The 26526-nt window shown below is 43.6% G+C and overlaps 1 protein-coding gene across 2 annotated transcripts in view; it reads right to left on the bottom strand.

The window, feature by feature from the left end:
* Positions 1-26526, bottom strand: part of CPT1B (carnitine palmitoyltransferase 1B) — a 194398-nt gene that overhangs the window by 16010 nt on the left and 151862 nt on the right. For both annotated transcript variants that reach the window (XM_085653785.1, XM_085653784.1), the window contains exons 15-17: positions 19271-19405; positions 18435-18587; positions 2863-2976 (exon numbers count right to left, since the gene is read on the bottom strand). In XM_085653785.1, coding sequence (XP_085509911.1) covers positions 2863-2976; positions 18435-18587; positions 19271-19405 — 402 coding nt within the window. The remainder of the gene's footprint in view (positions 1-2862; positions 2977-18434; positions 18588-19270; positions 19406-26526) is intronic.

Genomic DNA, 26526 nt, shown 5'->3' with positions numbered 1-26526 from the left:
CCGTCATGAAGTCTCCCTGATGGAGCAGTGGGAGGACGTCCTACAGAGTAGTCATATGAAAGCTCTCCGACAAGATATACTGACTTTGCAGCCTCAGGTCTAAGTGGACTGGAGGGAGCCTTTTTTCATTAACATTAGGAAGTACAGTAAATAGATGCCTTTTCTTTAATTGTGTGAGGTTTCCAGCTGTATTGTGGCCTACTGAAGGAGCGCTCTGACCTCTTTTTATAGGAGAGCAATGTGTTCTTGGCTGAGGGTGTGTTACTCTGGAGCTATGTTAGGTGGTGTGGAGTGGAATTCTAAGCATCAGCCCTGCTGAACCACTGCCCACCCCTGATCTGTGGTAATTTCCTGTCAGCAAGAGTGGAAATCCCTTAATCTCCCTATAACAGGTGTTGTTTAATCAGTGAACCATAAGTGAGTCAGTGTTTGGGAACAGAGGCTCCATTGCAACAGCCACCTTTACCACAGCCCTTATAGCTGTTGCCCTTGTACCCTCTCCTAGAGTATCTTATGCCCGTCTTGGGCTGGTGAAAGGCCTTTTGTTGACCTGGTTGAAAGCTGTTGTCTTGACCTGCCCAGAATGGCTGTTCGCAAAAATAGCCCTCGGTGCAGCAGATTGCAGGGCGCCCACTGACTTTACAATGTTGATGTCCTTCTTGATGTTTTATGACATCTCATCCACTTAGAAAAACAACAGATATTCCATATCAAATGGGATGTTAAGGGGGTGTTGATGGATCTCCGGTTTGAGCCCCGAGACTCAAAGCCATGCATGACAGCAGAGCAGAATGCTGGTATTTACACTGCGAGAAAGTATCTGCAGCATCCAATGGCCAGTGGATATTTGGGTTGGAAATTATCTTTTCCCTTGCAACCAGTTCCTCATTCCTCTCAGAGAAGGTACTGAACTAGGGCCTCCATCTCGTCCCAGTGATATATGTCATATACCAACAACAAACCAACCAAATTGGCAAATCCCCACTGGGTGATTGCACCAACTGCTATATGTTTTTCTGCAGCATGGAGGTGCTTACTTTCCTTATCTGGAAGGTCATCTCCAGTTGCCTGGGCGGAGACCTGAGGCCTGTGTCCTTGCCTAGTGGACCATTAGAGGGTTTTGGAGAACCTGGCCTTTGATGTAAATGGAGTCATTTGGAGAAGCATTGAATTTCTTTTTGACCAATGCCTTCACCACCTCAGCCCCAATCGGAACTTTTAAAGTTGTCACAGAATTACTTGGCATTAGCAGAATTGGATTATAAGTTCTGTTTTAGACAGGGCCACCACCACCAGAAAGTCATCCTCATCCTGTAGGGCATGCATGTTGAGCCTGAGGTGGCGGTCTTCACACTGAATGATGGCATAATACACAGTGGTATCATTCAGCGGCGATGGTTTGGCTGGGAAAGTCTCCAGGTCAGGATTGTCTGCAGGGTCATTGTTGTAGGCGTCCCAAAGAGTTACACCCATCTCCTGTCTCAGCAGGTTGGTCATAAGAAGCTCCCTCGCAATATGGGCTACCCCGCTCAAAAAAGTAATGGATTTACCTCGCAGGAGATTCTGGTGGAAGTGGAGGGATGGCGACTATGGCTGTGGTGGTGGAGGAGAGGTAGTGGTGAGTGCTCGAATGTGGGATATAGCCCTATTCTTGAAAGATGACAGTCCCTGCATTTTCAAGTGTGCCCAAAGTCTTTCCCTTTGGTACCTTACAGACGTTTTACACTGAAAGGAGAGGCAGAACACAAAGGATGATTCATTATGGTCAGAGGAGAGGCAGAGATTGCAGACACCATGCTGGTCTATCCACAGATATTTAGAGTTGCATGTTGGACAAAATTGGAAGGACGTCTATTTCATCACCCACTTACAGTCTTCATCCTCCGAGCTAGTCTCCACAGAGATTAAAGAAGACACGACCGAGACAGGGGTTAGGGTGTGGGCTATCTGAGAGTTGAGGCAAAGCGGTTAAGGTCTGGTGGAAGAGGAGAGGTAAACCCATCAGGGGAACCTTGGGCAGTGATTATTCCCCAGGCATTTGTCTGGATGAGTAGAAAATTAGACCTGAAAAACCTACGAAGAACTCATCAATCTCAGAGCAGTGGTTGAAACGTTCAAACCCAGTGGTGAAACAAACACAATCTAAGGTGGAGTCTTTGCCACACATGCTACAAACACAACTATTTACAAAAAATGTATATATGAATTGGTGTGCGCGGACCATTCCACATTGGATTTGGCAATGGCTGGCATAAATAAATGTAATCTTCAGTCCCTCAGTACACTTTGTCTTTCCAGTATAAATGTAACAATTAATTTAGAGAGAATACGTCTATCTTACATTGCAGTGGTGAGTTTTGGGCATCATATCCCACAATGAGGTGAAAGAAAACATAACACAAGGGAGTGAAAGATAATAGAAAGTGTCGGAGAGAGAAGGAAAGTAGTGATGAATCGGGGGCTACAGAAAAATTAGAGATAACAGAGGAGAGGAAGCACTGATGGGCAGAAAGAGAAGAGAAAATTTAATTGGTAAAAGACAAATATAAATCGCATCAGCAAAGGGAGAGTGAGCATGGAACCAGAAAAACAACAAGTAACAGAAGCTTGAGATAGACAATTATGAGACTCCACACAGAATTTAGAGTGCCACTGGCAGCAGAACAAGAGAAAATAGATAGCATAGAGAAAAATAAAGAGGGTTAAAGAAAGGCTTTAGATACCATTTTGGCAGGAAAAAGGTAAAAGGAAAGGTGAGTGAGCAAGGAAGCAGATAGAGAAGAGAGAGCGGCGTGAGAGAGCATGAAATGAAAAAATAAATGTAGAGAATAGCACCTCCCCTCTTTAAAGAAACCCTCTTACCGGTCCGAATCCACCCCCAGCGGACACATGATCTGGAAACTTCGTGATATCAAACATTTTGAGCTGCAACTGGGGGGTCTGACTGGTGGAGAGTCGCCATGGCTCAGAGAGCACCTGGAAAAAGAAACGGATCATCACTGGTTGACTTTCTAGGAAAAAGCATGAATATCTGAAGACAGAGTATTTTCTGAGGACACTGGAGAACTGCTGCGAGGATAGATGAAGAGCTGAGGTAGGCTGAGTGAGATGCAAATGGATGGAAATAGTTGGTGAAAGGGAGGGAAAGGGAACAGAGCTTAAAGAAAAAAAGAAAGCGAGGGGTGCAGAGGAGAAAGTGTGAGAGGTAGGAAGAGAGAAAGAGGGTAAACTTGACAGGATTTTAGTGTCAGGTAATTCATACTAAGGCAATCACTTCATTAGCTCTAATTGTCATTACTCAAGTATTAGGCTTCTTTGTTCTCACTAACTTAGGTAGTACCCCATTCTGGGGCAGGAATTGCTATTGTTCAGACCCTCCAGGTTTTTGCAATGCGCAAAATAATCGCAAAATCAGCTGACTAGCACGATGACCGCAAAAATGTATCTTTTTGGCTGCAAAAAAAGGGCTCCAGCAGACAGTCAAACAAATGGTGACATTTGATCGGCTGTACGCGCACACATCGCTACGTGATGCTGTCCAGCTGTAAAAGCGTTGTGCTGCTGATATACAGAGTACAGAGAGACCCTGACCTGAGATCCCGACATTGGAAGAGCTGGTGCAAGCTCAAGAAGTACTTTCAGATTTGTGCCTCCTTGTCGTGTCCCATTAAGGGAACCGTGAAGACCCTGGGGCTAACAAAAACTGGGAAGAGCAATGACAGCGTCGCTAAACAAGCAAAGCCTTCTGAAAATACGCTTCAAACGTGGTTCGATTGCCACAGGTGGGGGCTGCAAAAGGTAGAAAAATGTGTGCTTGACTAAAGTCCTGGCACCAACTCTGCGCGATCTCCTGTCAAAACATGTCCGTACACACCCGATTGACAGTGGCGGTGTCAGAGACTGAGCAGAACTAAAAGGCCAGTTATGGTTAAAAAAACACAGAAACAGATAAACGATGGGCTGCACTGTCCTGTGACATAAGCAGGGTGCCGGAAGTTGAAAGTAAATCTTTCAGAAGGTAGAAGTGGTGAAACAATAGCAGGAAGTTGGAAGCAAGAGTGAACAAGAAGATGGCTTTTTATCATATCTGACGGTGTGAAAAAAGCATAAAGGATACAAATCCTCCGGAATCCATCTGAGATGGAAATGTGTTCTTTAATGTTTGAATTTTTGTGTTATTCATTCTCCCTGGTAGCCTCTTGTTAGGGACAATATTTCCTTTAACTCTTTTTATTTAGCAACATGAAAAAACCCAAATAGGCATATTACTTAGCGGCAGCACAAACCATAATAGCGATTTAATAAAGCACTTTCAGTCGCATATCTATGTCAGCTATGATAACAGATATAAAAACACCCTGTAAGGTTTCAAGTTAGTTTTTAGCAGGTGAGGAAGAGCGAGAGAGACAGAATGAGGGGACAGAGACTGAAAAAGAAAACTACAATTCCTACAATGCTTAGTACTGGTGGCTAGAAGAAGCATTGCTTTAAAAAATATATTTTTATTGAACAATATAACCATGTACATTTTAGCAAAGTAAGAGATAGATGTTAGGGGGAGGTGCGCGTGACACGACCTAAGATGGCCGTTTAGATACGGAGCCCCGCGTCACACCCGGGATCGGCAATGTCATTACGGCAGTTCCGGCGGCGTTTTCAATATTCTGCAGGTGTTTCCCTGCCTTTGAACACCTCCTCCAGTGGATGTTGTGATTTTTACTTGTCATGCTCCTGGAGAGACCCTAAAAATTCCAGGTGACTGTACAAGCTGCTTTGCGGCCGCCATTTTGTGCTCTACCCTGCACTATTTCTCCTCAGAATTCATTCTGTTGCGCTCTGGAATGCTGTTTTCTACACTTTTTATCAACTTTTTCCTCATTCTCCACTTTTGAACTGTATTGGGAGGAGCGTTTTATTTAGAGGAATTTTGAACTCTGCAAAATCCTTTATCCCAAGTATTGTGCTTCGTCTCATCAGCCTTTTCTTAGTCCTTGGCTGTGTTGGTTCATGGGTAGGAGCAAACAATTACTCCACTCTACCAAAAGACATATTTTCAATGAACCAGTGTCTTGCTCTGCCTTCAATAATTTCTCACAGCCTTCTAAGGAAATGGTGCAATCAGCATCTTCTAGCCCTGCAGTTTCGCCTACCTTGGCACAATCTTCTTCGTCTAGTAACAAAAGAATTAAACAGGATCCCCCTTCTCCACCCAAAACTATTTCTCCCGTATCCCTGGATATCGTTCTGGAGGAAATACGTGCTTTAAGACAGTTTGTTGTGGAAACAAACAACCGTCTACAGACTCTGGATAACAAATGGTCGTCTATGGATTCCCGCTTAACCTTGGTGGAGCAACAGGTTAGCGATGTACAGGATTCAGCTTCTAGAATTACAATCTTGGAGTAAGAGGTGTTGCAAATAAAAAGATCATCTAAAGATCTTGAAAACAGAAATTGATGCAATAATATGCGTTTATATGGCCTTCCTGAAGGCCTCGAATGTGATGACCCTGTTACGCACTTCACCTCTTTCCTCCCACAGCTTCTGGATCTCCCCACCACGACCAAATTAAATATTCAACGGGCACATAGACTGGTTCCGCATCTGCCATTTTCATCTGCACCATCCAAGGCCCGCGGAGTAATTCTCTTATTTCTGCAATTTACTGATCTTTTAAAAGTTCTAAATGCAACTAAACTCAAAAAACAACTTCTTTGGTCGGGTAAAAGACTGTTTATTTCTCAAGGTGTTTCAACTGTCACAGCTAAACGGAGAAGGGAATTCCTGGACCTTCGACCTGCTCTTCGCTCCCTTGGGGCTCGCTATGGCTTGTTCCATCCTTGTTTATTTAAGGTTACCTTTTTGAACAAAACTTCTTCGTTTGAGGATCCTGTTGATCTTAGGAAATGTATTCATTCTCATTCTACTTCCTCAATAGAGATTGGTGGTCCTCCTTCAATCACTTGACTTTAATAGTTTGCAATGTTAATATCTCCCTTTATTTTTTGCTTGTATTATATTGAAGCATGTTACAGTCGCCTGTTTGCTCACATGACTTCCTGATTCCTTTTACAGGTCCTTTGGAACGCATGGTGTACCTGCCATATTTTCCCGCACCTATTTATGTTCAATTGGGGTTTCGGTGTGGTGCGTTGCCCCTTGTTGGGTGTGCTGTCTTTGTCTGTCCGTTGCCACTCCTCACCTTTCCTCCTGTTCCCTTGTGAAGGTATGTATTTACAGTCGTCAGGTTGTGACATGTACGGTCTCTTCTGGCTCTTTCTTTTCTTTCCCTTTTCCTCTTTAGGGTTGTTCTCCCTCTCCTTTTCCTGAACCTAATGCATTTTCTTCCCTTTGTACTTATCTCCTTCTCTACGTATCTAGGTGCTTTTTTCAATGTGGTACTTTTCTATTTACATGCTTTTCTGCTATCATTCACTTCACCATCCCTTTCCCTTTCAATGACTTCATTGCAGTTTTTATTTTTTTTCTCACTCTCCCTTTCCTTCATTTTTACTTGTTGAACGTGTTGTTCTTTATATAGTTTTGATATTCTACATCTTGTTTCTTAGAATGTCAAAGGATTTATTAACCCAATCAAAAGACAGAAAATCTTATCTCATCTTGCTTCTTATAACACTGATTTGGTCTTTCTACAAGAGACACATCTTACGGAAGCAGAGGAAGAGTTGAGTTGGTTCTGTTTTAGTCTCCCCTACCTCCTCTAAAAAAACGCTGTTATTATTTTATGCCATAAAAAATGTAAATGTAAAGTCTTATCGCAAGAAATTGATACGGAGGGGAGATGGTTGTTAGCTAAATTACTTATTAATAATATCTCTTTGACTGTGTTTAATGTTTATGGTACAACTCAACCGGATTTTGCATTTTGGCCTACTATCGCACAAAAATGTATTCAGTTTAGAGATGATTTCTTTATTTTAGGAGGCGTTTGCAATCAGATTATTGACCCATTTATTGGCCGCCAATCCCAGGTACGTTTCATCCCATAAACAATTTTTGAATTCTATTTCCCAATCACACCTTGTTGATGCATGGAGGTTATCTCACCCAGACATGCTTGACTTATCATTTTTCTCTCCTCCGCATAACTCTTTTTCTCGTTTAGAATACATCTTTCTTTCACAATCCTTAACTCAAATCTTATCTCTACTTTAATCGAACCAGTTGTCATTTCTGATCATGCTTCGGTTGTTGCTCATTTTGACTTCCTCCCTCCGCATCCCAAGTCTTCTGGCTGGCGCTTTGACAATTTTCTCCTACAGGACCCATCTTTCTCTTCTTTATTTACTTCCTTTGTTAAAGGATTCTTTGTACTGAACGAAGATCCCAATCTTCCCCCTCATAATATGGGACTCTTTTAAAGCCACAACTCGGGGTTTTATCATAGATTATGTCTAAAAAAAAAGAAACAACTTCTTCAACAACATAAAGCTACATAGTAAATATTAAAGCCCTGGAACACAAATTTTACACCTCGCTGTCGGAGTCTATCGTCCAAGAACTCGTTCGTGCTATACCAAATGTTAATAAAGTCAATACTGACAACGCATCATCTATATTACTTCGCAGCAGCGCTCGTTACTATGGTGGACGCAGTAAGGCAGGTAAACCTTTAGCTAACTACCTCAGGGTCCGGAAAGATCAAACTTAAATTGACTCCATATACTCTTTGGATGGGAACCCTATTCATAAAGATCAGGATATCCTAGAGGAATTTATGTTATTCTAAAAAGATTTATATACTCCGGAATCCCCTCCCACTTTCTCCCTTATCCAATCTTATCTCAATAGCATTCCTGCCCCTTCTACTGGGCATCTCAACTTCTCTCCGTTCGAATCCGATCCATCTTTTGAAGAAATCTCCAATGCCTTAAAAGTTCTAAAAAAAAAAGCAAAACTCCTGACCCGGACGGTTTCACGGTTGAATTCTATTAAATTTTTCGGCTATACTACTTCCGAAACTTCTACATCTTTTTCATTCTTTCCTTCTTCCTGGCAAAGTGGATCGTTCCTTTCAAGAAGCCACAATCTGTTTGATTCATAAAGAAGGCCGAGATCCTATGTTTTGTGAAAATAATCACTCTATATCTTTGGTCAAGGTGGACTATAAAGTATTTGCCAAACTACTTGCCCTCAAGCTAGAACCCTTTATACCTCACTTGATTGGTAAGGAGCAATGTAGTTTTGTCAAGGGTAGACTAACCTCGGACAATTCTCGAATATTCCTCAATGTTTTAAACAAAATTGCTTCTCTTTCTAATTTCCTAGCTGCAATCTCTATTGATGCATAAAAAGTTTTTTATAGAGTTGATAGGTCCTTTTTATTTAAGACCCTCAATTGGCATGGCTTCGGTCCTAAAATAATTTCTCTAATTTCCCTGCTAGATTCTGTCCCTAGAGCGTCGGTGGTAGTTAATGGCTATACTTCTTCTTATCATTTCCCTGTACAGCGTGGAGTCCGCCAAGGCTGTCCTCTTTACCCACTTCTCTTCATCCTTGCTCTTGAACCATTTTTATCTTCTATCCGTAATAATGACTCTATATCTGGATTTCCCTATGGTGATCAACATTTGAAACTCTCTGCTTATGCGGATGATATATTACTTTTTATTTCCAACCCCGAAGTATCTATACCTCCCTTATTGCAAGAAATTTCCTCATTCTGTTTGGTCTCTGGCTATATGATTAATTCGGATAAAACTAAAATTCTTCCCCCACCAAATTCTGTACTCAGCACTCCTTCTCTTCTACTGGGTTTTTGAGGAATAGTTCTAAAATTGAGTATTTAGGAATATGGACCTGTTCGATGGTACGACCCCTTGCTCACTCCCTCAATTTCAATCCACTTTTAAATGTCCCTGTTTCTTTTTGCATAAATGTTCAACTTTAGTGGCAATCATTCTTGATGTATTTTATTCTCTTCTTTCAATTCCTCATCCTTCTGAAGAAAATTCTCTCCTTAGGATGCTTACAGTTCTTCCTAAAGCGTCCTTAATTTATAAACACGCCTTATCTCCTGATCCTGCTTGTTCTAAGAGTAAAGTGGAATTGACCTGGGAAGCGGATTTGGGTTGTAAATGGAGCATCAGCTTCTGGGACAAATTTTGGAGTTGATCACTCAAAATCTCTAGATCTGCCTCTGTTACTCAATCTATGTTCTTTCTCTACCATAGATTATATTTCACACCTATGTCTATAGCTACCTTCTCTCACACAACTGACATGAACTGTTGGACATGCGGATCCCCCGCAGCCGACCTAATACATCTTCTCTTTCTCTGCCCTAACGTCATATCTTTTTGGAAGAAAATGTGGTCCTATATTTCGCTTATAATTAATATACAGTTTCCGCTTTCTAATGTCACTCTTTTCATAGGAAGTTTATTAGACACTCTGGACCTCCCTACACATTCTCATGGTTTATTTGAACTTATGCTGGCATTAGCCTTCCAACAAATCGCACTTGATTGGAAAAACTTCACAAAACTCTCTGTCCAACACTGATGGAATAAACTGTGTCATTATCATCGACTAGACATTGCTTTTGCCTCCTGCTGTAAGCCTTTTATTAATAGAGGTTTATTCTGGTTGCCACTAACATTATATCTAGATAAGACTTCACAAACAAAAAGTTCTTGCATATGTTCTGAAAATGTTAAAACTCCATGAATGTTTAAGTTTCTCTGTTCTTTTTTCTCTAGTTTCTTGTTGGCAAGCTGATCTCTTTAATTGTTATAAGATTGCTTTTATAGTTAATTCAATTTAACTTGTTCTTCAGTTGTAAGAGTACTCCTTACCTCCCCTTCCTCCCTTCCCCTCTTTCCCTCCCTCTTATTGCTGTTTTAAAACTAAACTTTCTTGTTTGCTTTAATTGCTAGTTGTTCTTTAGACTTTTTTGCTTTTTAATTCATTATATATCTGCTGGCCTTTTGTACCTTAATTCTTGTTATTAAAACATAAAAAAGAAATAGATGTTAGCCCAGTAGCATCAACATTGCTTAAATGCCACAGCCAGCTAACGTATTAGCCAGGACGAAGAGCTCCTGTGTCTGCATATACTAGAAGAAGCTTTGTTGGCAAAAGTGTCATACATGACATTGAACTACTTGGCACACAAAGATTCAAAGCACTGATATATATAAATATATATTTAAAAATCTAAAAGAGTTGTGGTTTAGCTGGCTTACACCAAATCGCAGGTGGTGCATGAATAGGCGCTACCGCCAATGCCTTGTTACACACAAAACAAAACATTTCCAATAACAGAGTAAGCCTGCATTCCATGACGGGGAGTAATCCACCCATTTAATTCCCTTGGGTAGCATGGAAATCCAGGTCCATACAACAAGCGACAACGGCAGCACGCTATCCAAAAGTAGCCTTTCTCAATTTTCTTTTAAATCTATGTTATTTATGCCATGGCGAATGCTCAATATATACTTCGCTTCATTAGACGTGATAGATCCACTCTTAAATTTGTCCCCATTTTCACAATCATACATATGTTTTAACCATTTCTTTAACAGCATACTTATAAGACGTATTTACCTTAATAGGCTATTTTCCAATAACAATGCCTCATAAATTGAAATGTCCATGGTTCATTAATGCCACAGAAAACAGGATGACTAGCAGCCCTGTGTTTATGTTTGTTTATGTGATTTGTAGAGCTCATACCTTCCCAAGGGCTTCCCAGCGCTGCACAGAGAGAGACAGATCGGTGTGGAGGGGCAATCTTGGAAAGAGCCACATTTTGAGTTTCTTCCAGAAACTAGGTAGGCCCCTCATAAGTCTCAATTCAGTGGTCATTGAGTTTCAAAGTTTTGGGACCAGATGAGTGAAGGATCTCCCTCCCTATCTGGCTATTTTTATCCTTGTTGTGCTGATTAGGAAAGCAGATGAGGACCTAAGGGACCTGTTGGGTATATAAGGGGAGACGAGAGACCGTAACAGGCCTGGACCTCTGCCATGCATGGCTTTGTGGGCTAGGCAGAGTGCCTTAAACTTGACCCTGGATTGGATAGGAAGCCAGAGTAGTTTGCACAATGAGACTTTCACGGACTCCTAATGGGGAATTTTTCGTAGCATACTGTCTGCCGCATTTTGAACAACCTGCAGCCTGTTGACTACATGTTTGGGGGCACCTAGGTACAATGAGTTACCGTAGTCCAATCTTGAGACCACTAGTGCCTGAATCACTGTTCTCCGCGCCTGGTCTGGAAGAAGGTCTATGATCTTACGAATCAAGCTGAGAATACCGAAACAGGTAGCTGAGAGTTTTTTTAGCTTGGGTATCTATAGAAAGATTCTGGTCAAACAACATCCCCAAGTTCTTGATGGAGGGCTTTGGGACAGGGGGCGACACCCCAGTTGTCTGGTCAGCTGATCCTTTTCCAAGGGTCTGTGTAGTTACCCAGGAACATTAGCTCAGATTTCTCCCCATTGAGTTTTAAACTGCATCCATTTAGCGATCGTTTCCATGCATGGGACTAGCTGAAGGTGATTTGAGTTGGTAGCATCAGACACTGAGATTACCAATTGTGTGTCATCGGCATAAGACACGATTGACAGTCCAAACTCCTCTACAATTCGTGCCAGAGGAATCATATAAATATTGAACAAGGTGGGACTGATTGCCGATCCCTGAGGGACTCCGTATGGGGCATTGAAAGTGTCCGAGACGAGGCCTGCCTCCATGTATTGGAAGGTTCTTTCACTTAGGAAGGAAGACAACCATCGGATGGTCTTAAATCCTGAATCCCAATCTCTCCTAGTCTATGTGTCAAAATACTGTGATCAACAGTATCAAATGCCGCACTTAGATCTTGAAGAAGGATGCCAGCAGTACGCCCCAGGTCCAGTATCATTTTAAGTTTCTCAGTAACTAGTGCTAGTGTGCTTGGCTTAACCTATTTTCCAGAATGTTACCACAAAGGAGAATATAGCAAACAAATACTCTCAATCACTTTAAACATGCCTATCTCTTTTTTTTTTTATTTCTAAGTATTTTATTGATTTTTTTATTTATTTTATATACAAAGACATTAGCATTTCTGTTACAAGGTTAGCCATTCGTAGTTTGTACAACAGTGTTTACAATCACTTCGAAACATATGCTTGGCTAAACCCACCTGACGTGGCTTAGTGAGAGAAAGAAAGAAGGTGACAGAACAAAGCAGGAGAGAAGGGCACAAGGGAGGCTCTGTATTTATGAGACTTATAATCGCCTGATCAAGCCGTCACATCACTGGCTTGCTTGTGGCGAGGTAGGGAGACAAGTCAGTCCAACCAAACCGTAGGGCCATAGTGATAGCGCTCAATTACGTTCTTTTTAACACACTTAACGGGGGTTGGGGGAGGTTTGGGGGGTGCCGCCAGGAAGAATTGGTTACATGGGGGGTATCACGGGGGTTCGTAAAAGTCTAGGTATGTGTCGAGTGACTTCCACATCCCTCTGGTTGCTGGTTTCTAGGGTGAGTTCTGCAGTGCAATGTTGTCCGCACCTCTGAGGTGCGTAATCCAGTTAAACCAGCCTTTGTATGAGGTCCTACTTGTGTCTTTCCAATTTGCTAGGACCACTTTCACTGCTGCAGTAAGCAGCAGGTCTAGTAGGTCCTTATCATGCTCTGATCTTAGTTCTGCGGTGATAAATGCTGTGGCGGGGGAGGAAAATTCAGTTGTTAGTGTACAGCCCAGTACCTTATTTATAAAACAAAAAGGTTTTCTTCCAGTATGTTTTGAGAGTTGGGCATTGGTAGATAAGGTGTCTTTTTCCTTGCTACAGTTCCAGCATAGTGCATTATCCCTGAAACCTTGTGAGAATAGGCGTGCCAGGGTCCAGAAGGCCTTATGAAGTAGCTAGAATTTTGTTTGTGAGAGCAACGGGGAGATATTATTGTGTGAGGCCGAGGTCCATAGTGTTGCCAGTTCTTGTTCATTAAGTGTGTTTTGGTTTGTGTTTCCCAATAGTTAATTGTCTTATTATTAAGTTTGGTGGATTTTGGGCATAGGAGTTTGTAGAGGTGTGAGACCTGGTGTCCTAGTCTGTTTATGTTTGCCATGTACCGGGTGATTGACGGCTGTGCGGGCGATATTTTGATTTCGGACAGGGCCGTTTTGATTTTCAAAAAGTTGTAGAGATCAATGTCTGTTAGGTTATGCCTAGACTTCAGATCTGCAAAAGTGACGGGATATGCCCCATCTTCTAGTTGGTATGGGTGGTGAATACCTTTCTCTATCCATGTGTCAAAGGCTAGGCATTTCCCCTTTGTATAGGATCTTACTGTTGGCCCAGAGTGACTCCAACTTAGAGCCCCTGATGCTGCTCTCCATTTTCTTATCTAACTTTAGTAAGGCAATTTTTGTATTTTTTAAAATTGGGCCTGGAGGCGTGAGTATGTTTATTTGCTGTTATTAGCGCCAGGGGGTCCAGGTTGTTCAGGATGGCCCTCTCTACTTGTAGTCAAGCCGGTGTGTATCCGTAAGGGGGAGATATCCAGTAAGACCCCTGCCTTGCCAGAAACACAACTTGGAATATTCTGAAGTCTGCTAGCTTTACCCCTCCTAGGTTTTTCTCTAATCTTAGTATTTTTATGCTTATTCGCGCTTTCTTCCCTCGCCAAAGGAATTTAGGGATCATGATGTCTACCTTGCGGTGAAAGTCATCTGTGAGTAGGAGTGGGAGCATGCTGATCAGGTAGTTAATCATTGGGGTGATCATCATTTTGATGGTCTCAATTCGGCCCCACCACGTCATGAATTTTGGGGATCAGGCCTCCAGGAGTTTCTTTATCTTTTCTAGCAATAGTTTGTCGTTGTGGCCTAGTGTACTCATTAAGTCACATCCAAAGTGTATACCTAGATATTTGATAAGGAATATACTACTTACCAGTATGCATCTGTTCTTGGCATGTAGAGCTGCAGAGCCACACACTTAGGATAGTAGATCGCCATCTGGTGTTGGGCTCGGATGCTTGCAGGTTGTTGTTGTCTTCGGAAGAAGTCTTTGGTCACAAGATAGGTGACTCCTCCCTTGGACGACAGTGTGCATGGGCATCAACTCCATCGTAAGATTGTTTTTCGCCATGATGGGGAATGATGGAGTTTGTAGAAAAGAGAGAGATGTCCATGTGTGATGTCTAAGTAAGACAATGCTGGAACAGATACAGGTCCCGGGGAGGTGGGTGGGCGAGTTGGCTCTGCAGCTCTACATGCCAAGAACAGATGTATACTGGTAAGTAGCATATTCCGTTCGAGGCATATGAGCTGCAGATAACACACTTAGGATAGACTATATAGCAATATCTCCCCTAGCGGTGGTCACCTGTATCGGTTGCAGCCGTTTGAAATAAAGTTTTAAGGACAGCCTGACCCATAGAAGCTTGCTGCTTTGTTTGCACGTCAACACAATAGTGTTTAGTGAAGGTGTGTGTTGTAGACCATGTGGCTGCCTTACAAATATCTTCTAAGGGAATGTTTCCTAAGAATGCCATGGAAGCCCCTATTTTGCGTGTTGAATGCGCTCTGGGGGAACCGTTAGTGTGCGTTTAGCCTTGTGGTAGCATATTTGGATACATTTAACTATCCATCTAGCTATCCCAGATTTGGAAATGGGGTTGCCTTCATGTGGTGGAGAGAAAGCAACAAACAATTGTTTTGTTTTGCGGAATGATTTGGTTCTGTCAATTTAGTAAAGAAGGGCTCTTTCAACGTCTAGGTTATGAAGAGCTCTTTCAGCTACCGAGTCTGGATTTGGGAAGAACACTGGTAACTCTACTGATTGTTAAGATGGAACGGAGATATGACTTTTGGAAGGAATTTTGGATTTGTTCTAAGAACCACTTTGTTACGGTGTAATTGTAAGAATGGTTCTTGTATGGTTAAAACCTGGATTTCACTTACCCTTCTGAGGGATGTGATAGCGATAAGGAAAGCCACTTTCCATGTGAGGAACTGTAGTTCGCATTTATGGAGAGGTTCAAATGGGGGTCCCATGAGCCTAGTAAGAACAATGTTTAGATTCCACACTGGAGAGGGTGGTAATGTGGGAGAAATAATCCTTTTTAGTCCTTCCATGAAGGCTTTGATCGCAGGTACTCTAAAGAGTGACAAGTGTTGTCTATTTTGTAAGTAGGCTGCTAATGCTGCTAGGTGGAGCCGTATGGATGAGTATGCCAAATTACATCTTTGCAAGTGCAGTAAGTAGCAAATGATGTCCTGGATGGATGCATCCAGTGGGTTTATATGATTGTTAGAGCAATAAATGGCAAATCTTTTCCATTTTGCAGCATAGCAGGCTCTAGTGGTAGGTCTTCTGGACTCTTTTATAATATTCATGCAGTCTGGGAGGCAGGTTGAGGTAACCGAACTCTAGGACTTCAGGAGCCAGTTCGCCAGATTCAGTTGACTTGGATCTGGGTGTCTGATTTCTCCATGGTTCTGGGTTAATAAGGACGGGGAGAGATGCAGTTGTTGGTGTGGAACTGCGAGAGTTCCAGTAGTGCTGGGAACTAGGGCTGGCGTGCCCATGTGGGAGCTACTAGGATCAGTTTGAGAGACTGTTGCCTGAGCTTGCGTATCACTAATGGAATGAGTGGGAGAGGCGGAAAAGCGTACGTAAATCTGCCTGACCAGTTCATCCATATCGCATTGCCCTTTGCCTCCGGGTGGGGAAACCTGGCGGCGAAGGTTGGGCATTTTGCGTTTTCGTGTGTGGCGAACAGATCTATGTCTGGTTGGCCCCATTGTTGGAAAAAGGGCAGGAGGACTTGGGGATGTAGTTCCCATTCGTGGATCTGTTGAGTTTGTCGACTTAACAGATCGTCAATTTGATTGTGAACTCCTGGAAGGTGTTCTGCAAGTAGGTATATGTTCTGGGGAATAGCCCATCTCCAAATGTTCTGTGTGAGCTGGGACAGCTGGAGAGAATGTGTGCCTCCTTATTTTTGTATGTAATACATGGCTGTCATGTTTTGTTCTGGAGATGTAGTTGGAATGATTTTAGTGCTAGGAACACTGCTAGCAGTTCCAGGTAATTGATATGGAGCACTATCTGTTGAGTGGTCCATTTGCCCTGAGTGGTGTGGCCGAGGAGATGGGCTCCCCATCCTGTGAGCGATGCGTCCGTTGTCAGCACTATGTGTGGAAGAGGCTCCAGGAACGGCCGCCCTTTGGACAGGTTTGTTATGTTCCACCATTTCAGAGAGCGATGTGTGCGGCTGTCTACCAACACCACATCTGTAAGTTGTCCGTGAGCCTGGTTCCACTGACGTGCTAGACATTCTTGCAAGGGACACATTTAAAGTCTTGCATAGGGGCACAATGAAGATGCATGACGCCATCATGCCTATGAGTTGCATGAACACTCATGCTGGAAGGGAGTGTTGGACTTGAAATTTCGTGATAAGAGCTTGTATATTGGTTATCCTTGCTGGGCTGGGATATGCTAGGGCTGTGGAAGTGTTTAAGGTGGCTCCTAGATACTGATGTATGTGAGAGGGTTGGAGATGAGATTTGGGATAGTTTATTGTGAATCCCAAGTTGTGTAAGATTGGATGGTTTGGTGAGTGTGTAGAACACATTTGTTGAATGACTTGGCTTTTATTAGCCAGTCGTCTAGATACGGGAAGACATGAATTTGTGGTCTTCTGAAATGTGCTGCTACTACTGCCAGGCATTTCGTGAATACTCTGGGAATGGTTGTTACCCCGAATGGAAGGACTGTAAACTGGTAGTGTTGTCCGTCCACCACAAACCTTAGATACTTCTTGTGGGCAGGATGTATGGAAATGTGGAAGTAGGCGTCCTTGAGGTCTAGTGTGGCAAGAAAATCGCCTTGTTGCAGTAGTGGGAGCACATGTTGAAGAGTGATCATATGGAAATGATCTGAGTTGATATACAGATTTAGGGGTCTGATGTAGAGTATTGGTCTTAGAGTCCGGTCCTTCTTGGGGATTAGGAAGTAGAGTGAGTATACCTCTGTACCCTGATGTTCTAAGGGAACTGGTTCTATTGCGTGTTTTTGAAGCAATGAGAGAACCTCTTGTTTGAGGAGCGTAAGATGGTCTGGTGACATGGAACGCTGCTTGGGCGGTATGTGTGTGTGTGGGGGGGGGGGGGGGGGGGGATAATTTGATAATTTGTCTTACCCACTTGTCTGTTGTGATGGAGTTCCAGACAGGTAGGAACTGTTTTAGTCTTCCCCCGACCGGAGTGGAATGGTCTGGGAGGAGTGGAGGAAAGTCACTGTTTTGTGGCAGGGGAGGGACGAGTGTGGTTATTACATCGACCTCGCCCCTTGTTGCTGTTTCCTCTGTATCCGCCTCTAAAATATCCTCTACTGGGGGATGGTTGTGTAGCGGGTTTGAATGTAGAGGAGGTGTCCTCTTCCATATTTTTGGAGCCTCCTCTATAGAAGGAGCGCCGAAAGGAGCCACTGGTTGGGGAGACTGTAATGCTCCCATGGACTTAGCCGTCTCTGTGTCCTTCTTCATTTTTTCAAGGGCAGTATCTACTGCTGCCCAAAGAGCTGTTCCTGATTGAATGGCTGACTAAGTATGGTAGTTTGTACCTCTGGCTTAAAGCCTGAAATGCGTAGCCACGCATGTCGTCGAAGGGGCACACTTGTGTTAATTGCTCTAGAGGCGGTGTCTGCGGCGTCAAGCGCACATTTAATTGCTGCATTTGAAATAGGTTTTCCTTCCTGGATAAGGTCATTTGCCTGGGTCTTATATTGGTCTTAGATAGAGAGAGAAAGATAAAAAAGAGAGAGAATTAGAAAGCGAGAGAAAGAGAGATAGATAGAAAGATAGAGAGAGAGAGATAGAAAGATAGAGAGAAAGATAGAAAGATTGATAGAAAGAAAGAGAGAGAGACACACAAAGAGAGAAAGAGAGCGAGAGACGGAAAGAGAGAGAGAGGGAGAGACAAAGAGAAAAAGGGAGAGAGAGACAGAGAGAAAGAGAAAGAAAGAAAGAAAGAAAGAAAGAAAGAAAGAAAGAAAGAAAGAGAGAGCACATGGAGAGTGGTGTGGTAATATGTACCTTTTGTACCACCAAGCCTAACCTACTCACTGCCCACAAACCTGGTATATGTGCAAGTCTCTGCCCTTAGGGCCCACCTTTCAGAGCGCCCTTAATACACATGACCATGCATTATGCAGTTTGGCAGTTTTCCCCTTGACATAGATAAATGAAGACCGTCAGACCCAGACACCCACATGTCAATGGAAATAATAAGATATCCAAAAACAAGTGGCTGTGATCGAACTGCAATACAACAATGCAGGTCACGTGGCGGCACCTGAGAACAGCTGGAACAGATGACGAAGCAGCACAGCAGGCCAAGCGCGCAGGTGCAGACAGCTCCCTATGGAAAAGGCGCAGAGGAGTTATTATCCAATGAGAGCCTCTCACCTGCTTCAGGAACGGAGACTCCACCCCCAGGTACCTGGAGACCAAATAGAGACAGAAGAGGTGCCGGTCGATGCCCGCGCCAGTCATGGCCAGTCTGTACATGTGCTGGTGCTTCTCTGCCGCCTTCCGGAAGAGGGACAAGCGCTGCTCCCTCTGCACATAGAGAAGAAAACACAGAAGTGGTGTATAAGGGGTAGGGCGGGCAAAGTATGCGGGGGCGGCCCTGCACACAGCACACACCTCAATGTATATATAGGGTCTAGAGTGTGGTGTATGGCGTGACAAAGGCCTGTGCATCCATCAAAGTGAAGCATATTCAGACATAGTGCAGTAAATATGGGTCAGAACACATGCATTGGGGTCACCCAACAGTAATTAGGCCTCAAAGGACTGTGTTTAGATGTCAGCAACTTGTGATGGGGTCAGCATGCCGCATGCAAGCTGAAGGATGGAAGGTAAGGTAAGAGTACGGAGGTCTAAGCAGTGTACACATTGGTCACAGTGAATTATATGAAATTAAAGGATGCCGTAAGAAGGGTCAAGATGGGCGTAGTGTGTGGTGTCAGGAAGAATGCATATAGCGAAAGGACAAAGCATAGAAATCAGAGGGCCACCTTCTAAGTGCAGTGCATGGAGCCAGATTTTACATTATTGTTTGTGTGTCCCAGCACAGAGTACATGGGTCATAATGCCAGGCAGGCACAGGGGCCTTTGAGCCGATCTCAAGGGGTCCATTTGACCTAAAGTCACTTTGAAGGCCCCCTGAAGGACCTTGCACGAGGTCAGTGGCTCTAGAGAAATCACAAATAGATACAATGAAGGGGATTGTCACTCACACTCTGCGTCGGATCCTCCATGGCGCGTACAAATGCTGTGGACTCGATTGTGCATGATCTCACGGTTTCCGTGCGACCCTCCCGGAACAGGCGGGTCATGGATGCCTCGTATGTGAGGCAAAACTGCCCTTTGTCCTTGAGTGAGACAGTAGAAAAGAAAAGGTGAAGCCAGCCGGGAATATATATGAGCAGTTCAGTGTCCAGGACTTCATTATACACACAGAAGTAGATTACTCCAACAAAGACGCGAAAATGTACAAACATTACTCCAACTTACATAAGGAAGGAAATTGATCCTTAATCGCACACACTGAATAATATTACATCAACATACACACACAGGGCAGTGTCACTCCATGATGCACATACATTGGGCAATTTGATGCAAATATACGTATAAACATGTGATAGCGCGCGCGCTCGCACGCACACACAACCTGCATCATTATCCATGGCAGCATTACTTCATCTTTCTCTCTCTCTCTCTCTCATACACACACGCACACACAATCATGAGCATTTTTTTTATCACACATGCTTATACACACTGGCAAGCAGAAACACATCAACAAATTTCCAAAGCACACAAAGACACACACAATAGGACATTACTTCCCCCACATGTACACATATACACAGTGCAACATGATCTAACACTTTACTTATACACAAATACATGCACTTGCACACATTTGCAAGAAATGTTAGTTTAACATACTTATTGGGCAATGCAACTCCATTATACACATAGAGCAACACTGATGCAATGTACCCACACGTGATAAGAACAATAGTTACTCACCTGTAATCTGTGGTTCTCCAGTATTGGTGTCTTTCATAGATTCACATGCCTGAATCATTTCCCGTCGTCGGAGTGGGAGTCCCACGGGACATAGAAAAGCAATAATCATGCATATAATACCCAAAAACCTTGGTAACCTGAAACCAGGAAGTAAAGTAGCCTAAGCTACAAGAAAAAAACTTCCACACCTATGACTATCACAGTCATTATGTCCAGTCCAAACTGCGGCCAATCAGGCGACAGCACCCACCAGAATGTTCTCCTCAGAGGCTCAGGCTCTCAGATTTTCTCGCACAGGAGTGAACCAATACATATAGCCTACAAGCCTCTGAGGGGAGGTGGGCGGGTTGCATGTGAATCTATAATCAGAAACCGCACCACGGAAGTTTTCCTGCATGGACGTAACAGCCTGCAGATTGCGAGAACAGGGGAATTGAAATACAATAAGGACGCTTTATCAACTGCCGGTCCATTTCAAATTTCAAGACGAGTCTGAGAACTTACAGACCGAAAGGGAAGTACTCTACATGCAGGACACCCGATGGTAATCACTATCAGGTACAAATAAGTGACAACGATAGCCGGGCCAATCCTCCAGACAAAGTATAAAATGTCTACACTTTGAAGAAATAACGTAGAGGTAGAACACGATCAGAACCAACGACAAGATTAGAGTACAGAGATCTCTTGAAGGACCATTATCTATCCTCAATACACCACAAGAACTGTCCATCCAGTTATAGTGGTCCTCAACAAGAAGTGGATTAAAAAGAAAATATCTAGTTGGAATCTTTATTAAAATGTGAACTGAGAGAGAAACACTTATTATTGGTCTTGATAAAGATAGCGGCATAAATACAGCCCATCGAAACGCGTCGACGCATAGGAGCAACATAATCCAAAGAACCGGGCATCCACTTGTAGCGATAAATAGAGTCAGATCCCACAAGTGCATAATCCCTTGAGCAGTTGGCATTGGATGTGTATTGGATGACAAATTGTAGTGTCTTTTCTTTTGTATTCTCTCTGTTATGCAGGTTCATAATAGGACAATGCAATATATTTGATTGTTTGACCTATCCTTTTAAGTGAGAAATGTTGTTCATGTAAATTGTGTGGTATACATTTTAAAGTTTTCTTTTGCACTGTGAATTGAGATCAAATGTGTTGATAAGAGCAGAATAGGGACTATTGTGAATTATGGTTTTTAACATAATGTACTATATGTTTTTATTAAATAAATGTGAATCAATTTTTAACTGATTTGTGTATATAATGATTGCAGTTTGTTAATTGATTTGGTCAATTCTTGTGTTATCAAGGGACTGCTAGGAGATATCAGACACAGTATCCTATTCCCTTGATATCCCCTTAAAAACTTTATTTATACTCAAATTATCAAGGGATTGCCAGTTTCTACTTGGAAGAGTACCCTATTCCCTTGATCTTCACAAGGGGTCCCTCTCTATCTTTCCTTAATCTATGAAAGACACCAATACTGGAGAACTACAGATTACAGGTAAGTAACTATTGTTCTTCTCCAGTGTTTGGGGTGTCTTTCATAGATTCACATGCCTGAATCAGAGTAGATAGCAGTACGTAACATCATGCTCATAAGACGCTGTTCTTGTATTATAGACAATATACATTATCAAATGGTATAACTATAGAGAAATACATGTGTGCTTCAACATATGCAGAACAATTTCAAGATGTAGAAATAGTATGGAAAAAGCGTCTTATAGAAAAGCATAGTAGAGGAGGGAGAACAGAGGCTCACCTTACTTGAAAAGATTGCGTAGAACAGCTTGTCCCACTGATGCATCTTCATCGCTTGCAGCTTCCAAACAGTAGTGTCTGGTAAAAGTGTGTCTGTTGGACCATGTTACCGCTTTACAGATCTGGTGAAGAGGCACACTGGCAAAAAGAGCTGTGGATGAAGAAATTGCTCTTGTAGAGTGCGCTCTTGGGGTCGCTTGCAATGGTCTTCCCGCTTGATCATGGCATAAGCAAATTGCAGCAGAGATCCAACGAGCAATGGTTGGTTTTGAGACTGAATGTCCTTGGCGTGGTTTGCCATATGCCATAAATAGTTGGTCTGATTTGCGTATTGCTGCTGTCCGTTGCAAGTAGAACTTGAGACATCTTTTGATGTCAAGGGAATGCAAAGCCCTTTCTGCAGCTGTGAGCGTATTTGGGAAAAAAGTCTTTAAAATTATAGGTTCATTAAGATGCAAATCCGCCGGGACCTTTGGCATGAATTTTGGGTTAGTGCGTAGCACTACAGATTTGGATGTAAATTGTAGAAAAGGTGGATGAATAGTGAACGCTTGGAGGTCACTAACTCTTCTGGTTGATGTTAAAGCTAGTAACAAGGAAACCTTCCAGGAAAGGAACTTTAAATCCACCTTGTGAATGGGTTCGAAAGGGTGCCGCATTAGTTGTGTAAGCACTATATTAAGGTGCCAAGAAGGAGGTGGACGTCGGATAGGAGGGAGCATCCGGAACAACCCTTAAAAAAATTGTTGAATGACTCTATTAGAATAAAGAGAGTTAACACCATCCTGCCGAAACCTTGAAATCGCAGCTAAGAACACCTTCAGAGTAGAATGGGAGAGGCCGGACCTTGCCAACTGTAGAAAGAATGGCAGAATTTGTTCTGGTCTTGCCTGAATAGGGTGGAGATTGGCAGACTGACGCCACATGCAAAATCTCTTCCACTTTAGTTTGTAAGTTTTAATCGTTGCAGGTGCTCGAGCATTAGCCAAAACCTCCTGACAGTCTGGAGGGATATTTAGGTGAGCAAATTCAAGGTGTTGAGGAGCCATGCCGCTAATCTCAGCGATGCAAATTTGTCCGTTCTGGAGGGTCAGAAGATTCGGAATTGGCCGGAACTGGATGGGCTCGCACTCCGAGAGGAGGAGAAGTTCCGTAAACCAATACTGGCGGGGCTACCTGGGAGCAATTAATACTATGCGGCAAGGTTGTTTCTTGATTTTGCACAGAACTCGTCGAACCAACGGAATCGGTGGAAAAGCGTAGGCATATATTTGTGACCAATTCATCAAAAATGCATTTCCGAGTGAGTCTTTGTGGGGAACCCAGCTTGCCAAGAATGGGTATTTCCGGTTCTGGCTGGTTGCAAAGAGGTCGAGATCGGGATGCCCCCATTCTTGAAACACCCTATCTAGGGATGGTTGATGCAGTTCCCATTCGTGGTTTGATGTTGTGGATCTGCTGAGGGAATCCGCCAGAACATTGGTGACTCCTGGGACATGAATGGCTTTGAGGCTGATTTTGTGACGAATCGCCCAATCCCAAATCTCTTGCGCTTGCTGAGATAATAGGGCTGACCTTGTCCCGCCTTGCTTGTTCAAGTAATGCATACTTGTCGTATTGTCCGTTCGTATGAGTATGCATGCTCCTCTGATGATGGTTCGAAAGGATTTTAGAGCCAAGAATATGGCTCGCAGTTCTAGAAGGTTGTTATGCCATCTTTTTTGTTCTAAAGTCCACTTTCCGTTGACAGTCATCCCTTGAAGTTGCGCCCCCCATCCCTCGAGGGAAGCATCTGTGGTTATGGTGAAATCCGGCATTTCGACTAGAAATGCACATCCTTCTTTCAAGTTCTTCATCTGGCTCCACCAATGGAAGGCTTCCTGCATCTGTAGGGTGATGCGAACGATGTCCTCGAACGATCCCGAAATCTGGAGCCATTGAAGGTTGAGCTCCTCCTGTAGTGGCCTCATTCTGTAACGACAGTTGGGAATCAGATGAATGCAGGACGAAATCATTCCTAGGAAGGATTTGTACAAACGGACTGAAACGCACTCTTTTGACAGCATTGAGCGCGCGAGGTTGCATATCTTGATTTGCCTTCATTTTGAGACAAAAGCGTGGGTCAGTCTTGTGTCCAGTGTTGCTCCTAGAAAAGTCCTTCTCTGCGATGGAGTCAGATGAGACTTTTCTAAATTTATGGAAAGACCCAGAGACTGGAAAAGTAGGAGGCACTTCTGAACATGTTCGGATGTTTTGAAAGAATTCGCCTTGATAAGGCAGTCGTCTAAGTACGGGAAAATTTGAATGCCCTGCAGGCGAAGGTGTGCAGTGACAGGCGCTATGACCTTTGTAAATACTCGGGGCGCTGAATCCAAATGGAAGGACTCTGAATTGAAAGTCTCTGCCAGCCACTCTGAACTGTAGAAATTTTCTGTGTCTGGGCAGGATCGGCACATGAAAATAAGCGTCCTTGAGGTCGAGGGTGGCCATGTGATACCCGCCAAAAGTAACTGTAGAATTTCTTGAAGTGTTAACATTCGGAAGGACAGCTTCTTTAAGAATTTGTTGAGGGCGCGAAGGTCGAGAATAGGGCGCCATTCTCCCGACTTTTTCCGGATGAGGAAAAATCTTGAATAGAAACCTGTGCCTCTTTGTAACAGAGGGACTTTTTCGATTGCCCCCTTCCGAATCATCAGATTTATTTGGGAAAAAAGCTCTTTGAAATGGGCATGGGGTGGACCCTTGGGAGGAGAATTTGGAGGATTCTTTGTGAATTCCAGAGCATGGCTTCTGGATATTATATCCAAAACCCACTTGTCTGTAGTAATTTTGGACCAGTTCGAATAAAAGTGGGATATTTTTCCTCCAATTTTTATCTGGGGCAACGGCAGAAATGGTGGCAGGTGGCTGACCTCATTGTTTTTTATTAGACTCTCGTCCACGAAAGGATTGCTTCTTTCACGACTGTGAATAAGAATGACTTCCCTGTCCATAGGATTGCTGCCTGTAGTTTTGGAATCTTTGACCAGTCTGGGAGGATTGATAAGAATGTTGCTGAATATAACCTCCCCTGTTGGAGAAGGATCCATGTCCTTTGGCACCACGGAAGGTAGATTTTCGGAACTGTAGGCTGCCAAGAGACCTCGCTGTCTCCGTATCTTTTTTAATAGCCTGAAGGGCTTCATCAACATGCTGCCCGAACAGAGACTCTCCATTGAACGTAATATCAATGATCTTCGTTTGGACCTCCTGACGGAATGATGTTGACTTCAGCCAACCTTGCCTCCGCAATACTGCTGCACCGGCCAATTGCCGAAATCCAGTAGTTGCCACATCCACGGCTGCATCGATGATTTCAGCCGAGGTATATTCCCCTTCTTGCAAGATTTTCAAGGCCTCGGACTTTGAAGGCTCCGGCAGCATATTAACGTAGGGGGAGATGTCGGACCACATTTGACGATTGTATCTCCCTAATATGGCTAGGGAGTTTGCAGACCGACCTGTGGTTGCCGCCATCGTGGAGACCTTTTTCCCAATTGCATCCAATCGTCTGCCATCTCTGTCAGGTGGAGTTGATATAGGAGACGAGGGGTTCCTGGCCCGTCTCTGCGCTGCCTGAGCGATGACAGAGTCAGCTTTAGGCTGGCCGATAAGACATGCCGGTGAGTCGCTTGGTGCTTTATGTTTTTTGTCCAACCGTGGTAAGAGTGCTGGGAGAGAATTTGGTGTAGCCATGATCTTTAAGACTTCCTTCCAGATAAAATCTAGAATCGGAATTGTCCTAATCTGTTTTCTTGGTTGGTCCTTAAAATCATAGAGGAAGCAGTCATCCTTTTTTGCTTCCATAGGGATAACAAATCTTTTTGTTGCTCTCTCCATAAGGAGCTGAAAACTTCCGATATCCACCGGAGGAGAGTCCACGGGGCCGGAGCGGTTTGTATTTGATATTCGTCCCACTCCGACAGCACTGAATGGTCATCCACCTCTCCCTCTTCCCTGTCCTCATCAGTAGTATTTGCGTCATGTGAATGACGAGATGGCAATGGAGAAGGTGGTCTTGGAGATTGGAAAGAGGGTATGGGAACCCTACGCATAGGCGTAGACGGAAGAGACTCCGCCGACTCCGAAGGAGGAAAGCGCCAATAATAGTCCTGTAACATATTGTAAGTTGTTCAGCAAGTCTAATGGCATTTGAGCTGAACAAACTGAGACAGGAGGTGGAGGTTGTGGTTCAGTACCTGGATCCTCCTCCTGGTCATCATCCTGGTATTTGATAAATAGTTCTCATGGACTCCTTGCAGTGCGGAATCTGTCATCCTCCCCAGATTCGTCCTCCTCATCCTCCTCCTCAGAATCTAAAAGCTGCTCCGGCAGCTTTAATGGTGATAAGGCTTCCAAAGAGGAGCCACGATGTTGAAGAAGAGAAGCCGCCGTCGACGGCTGGATAGATAAGGCAGACGCCGATGTTGCAGTCCAAACCTGCATATCTGTGCAGGTAGATAAAAGGGGCGTCGACGAGTGTGCCGTCGACGATTGCGGTGGCGGCAATAATATGTGGGCTGATGAGGCATTTTCGTCGACGAGATGTTAGCCGCCGACGAGGCAATCTTCGTCGACGAGGAGGTCGACGACGAGGCAATCTTTGTCGTCGGCGAGTCACTCTTCGTCGACGGGG

Source organism: Triturus cristatus, chromosome 4_1, assembly GCF_964204655.1.
Source record: "Triturus cristatus chromosome 4_1, aTriCri1.1, whole genome shotgun sequence".
Taxonomy (NCBI): Eukaryota; Metazoa; Chordata; class Amphibia; order Caudata; family Salamandridae; genus Triturus; species Triturus cristatus.
Note: the sequence above shows the minus strand (reverse complement) of the source record. Positions and strands in the feature narration are given on the sequence as shown.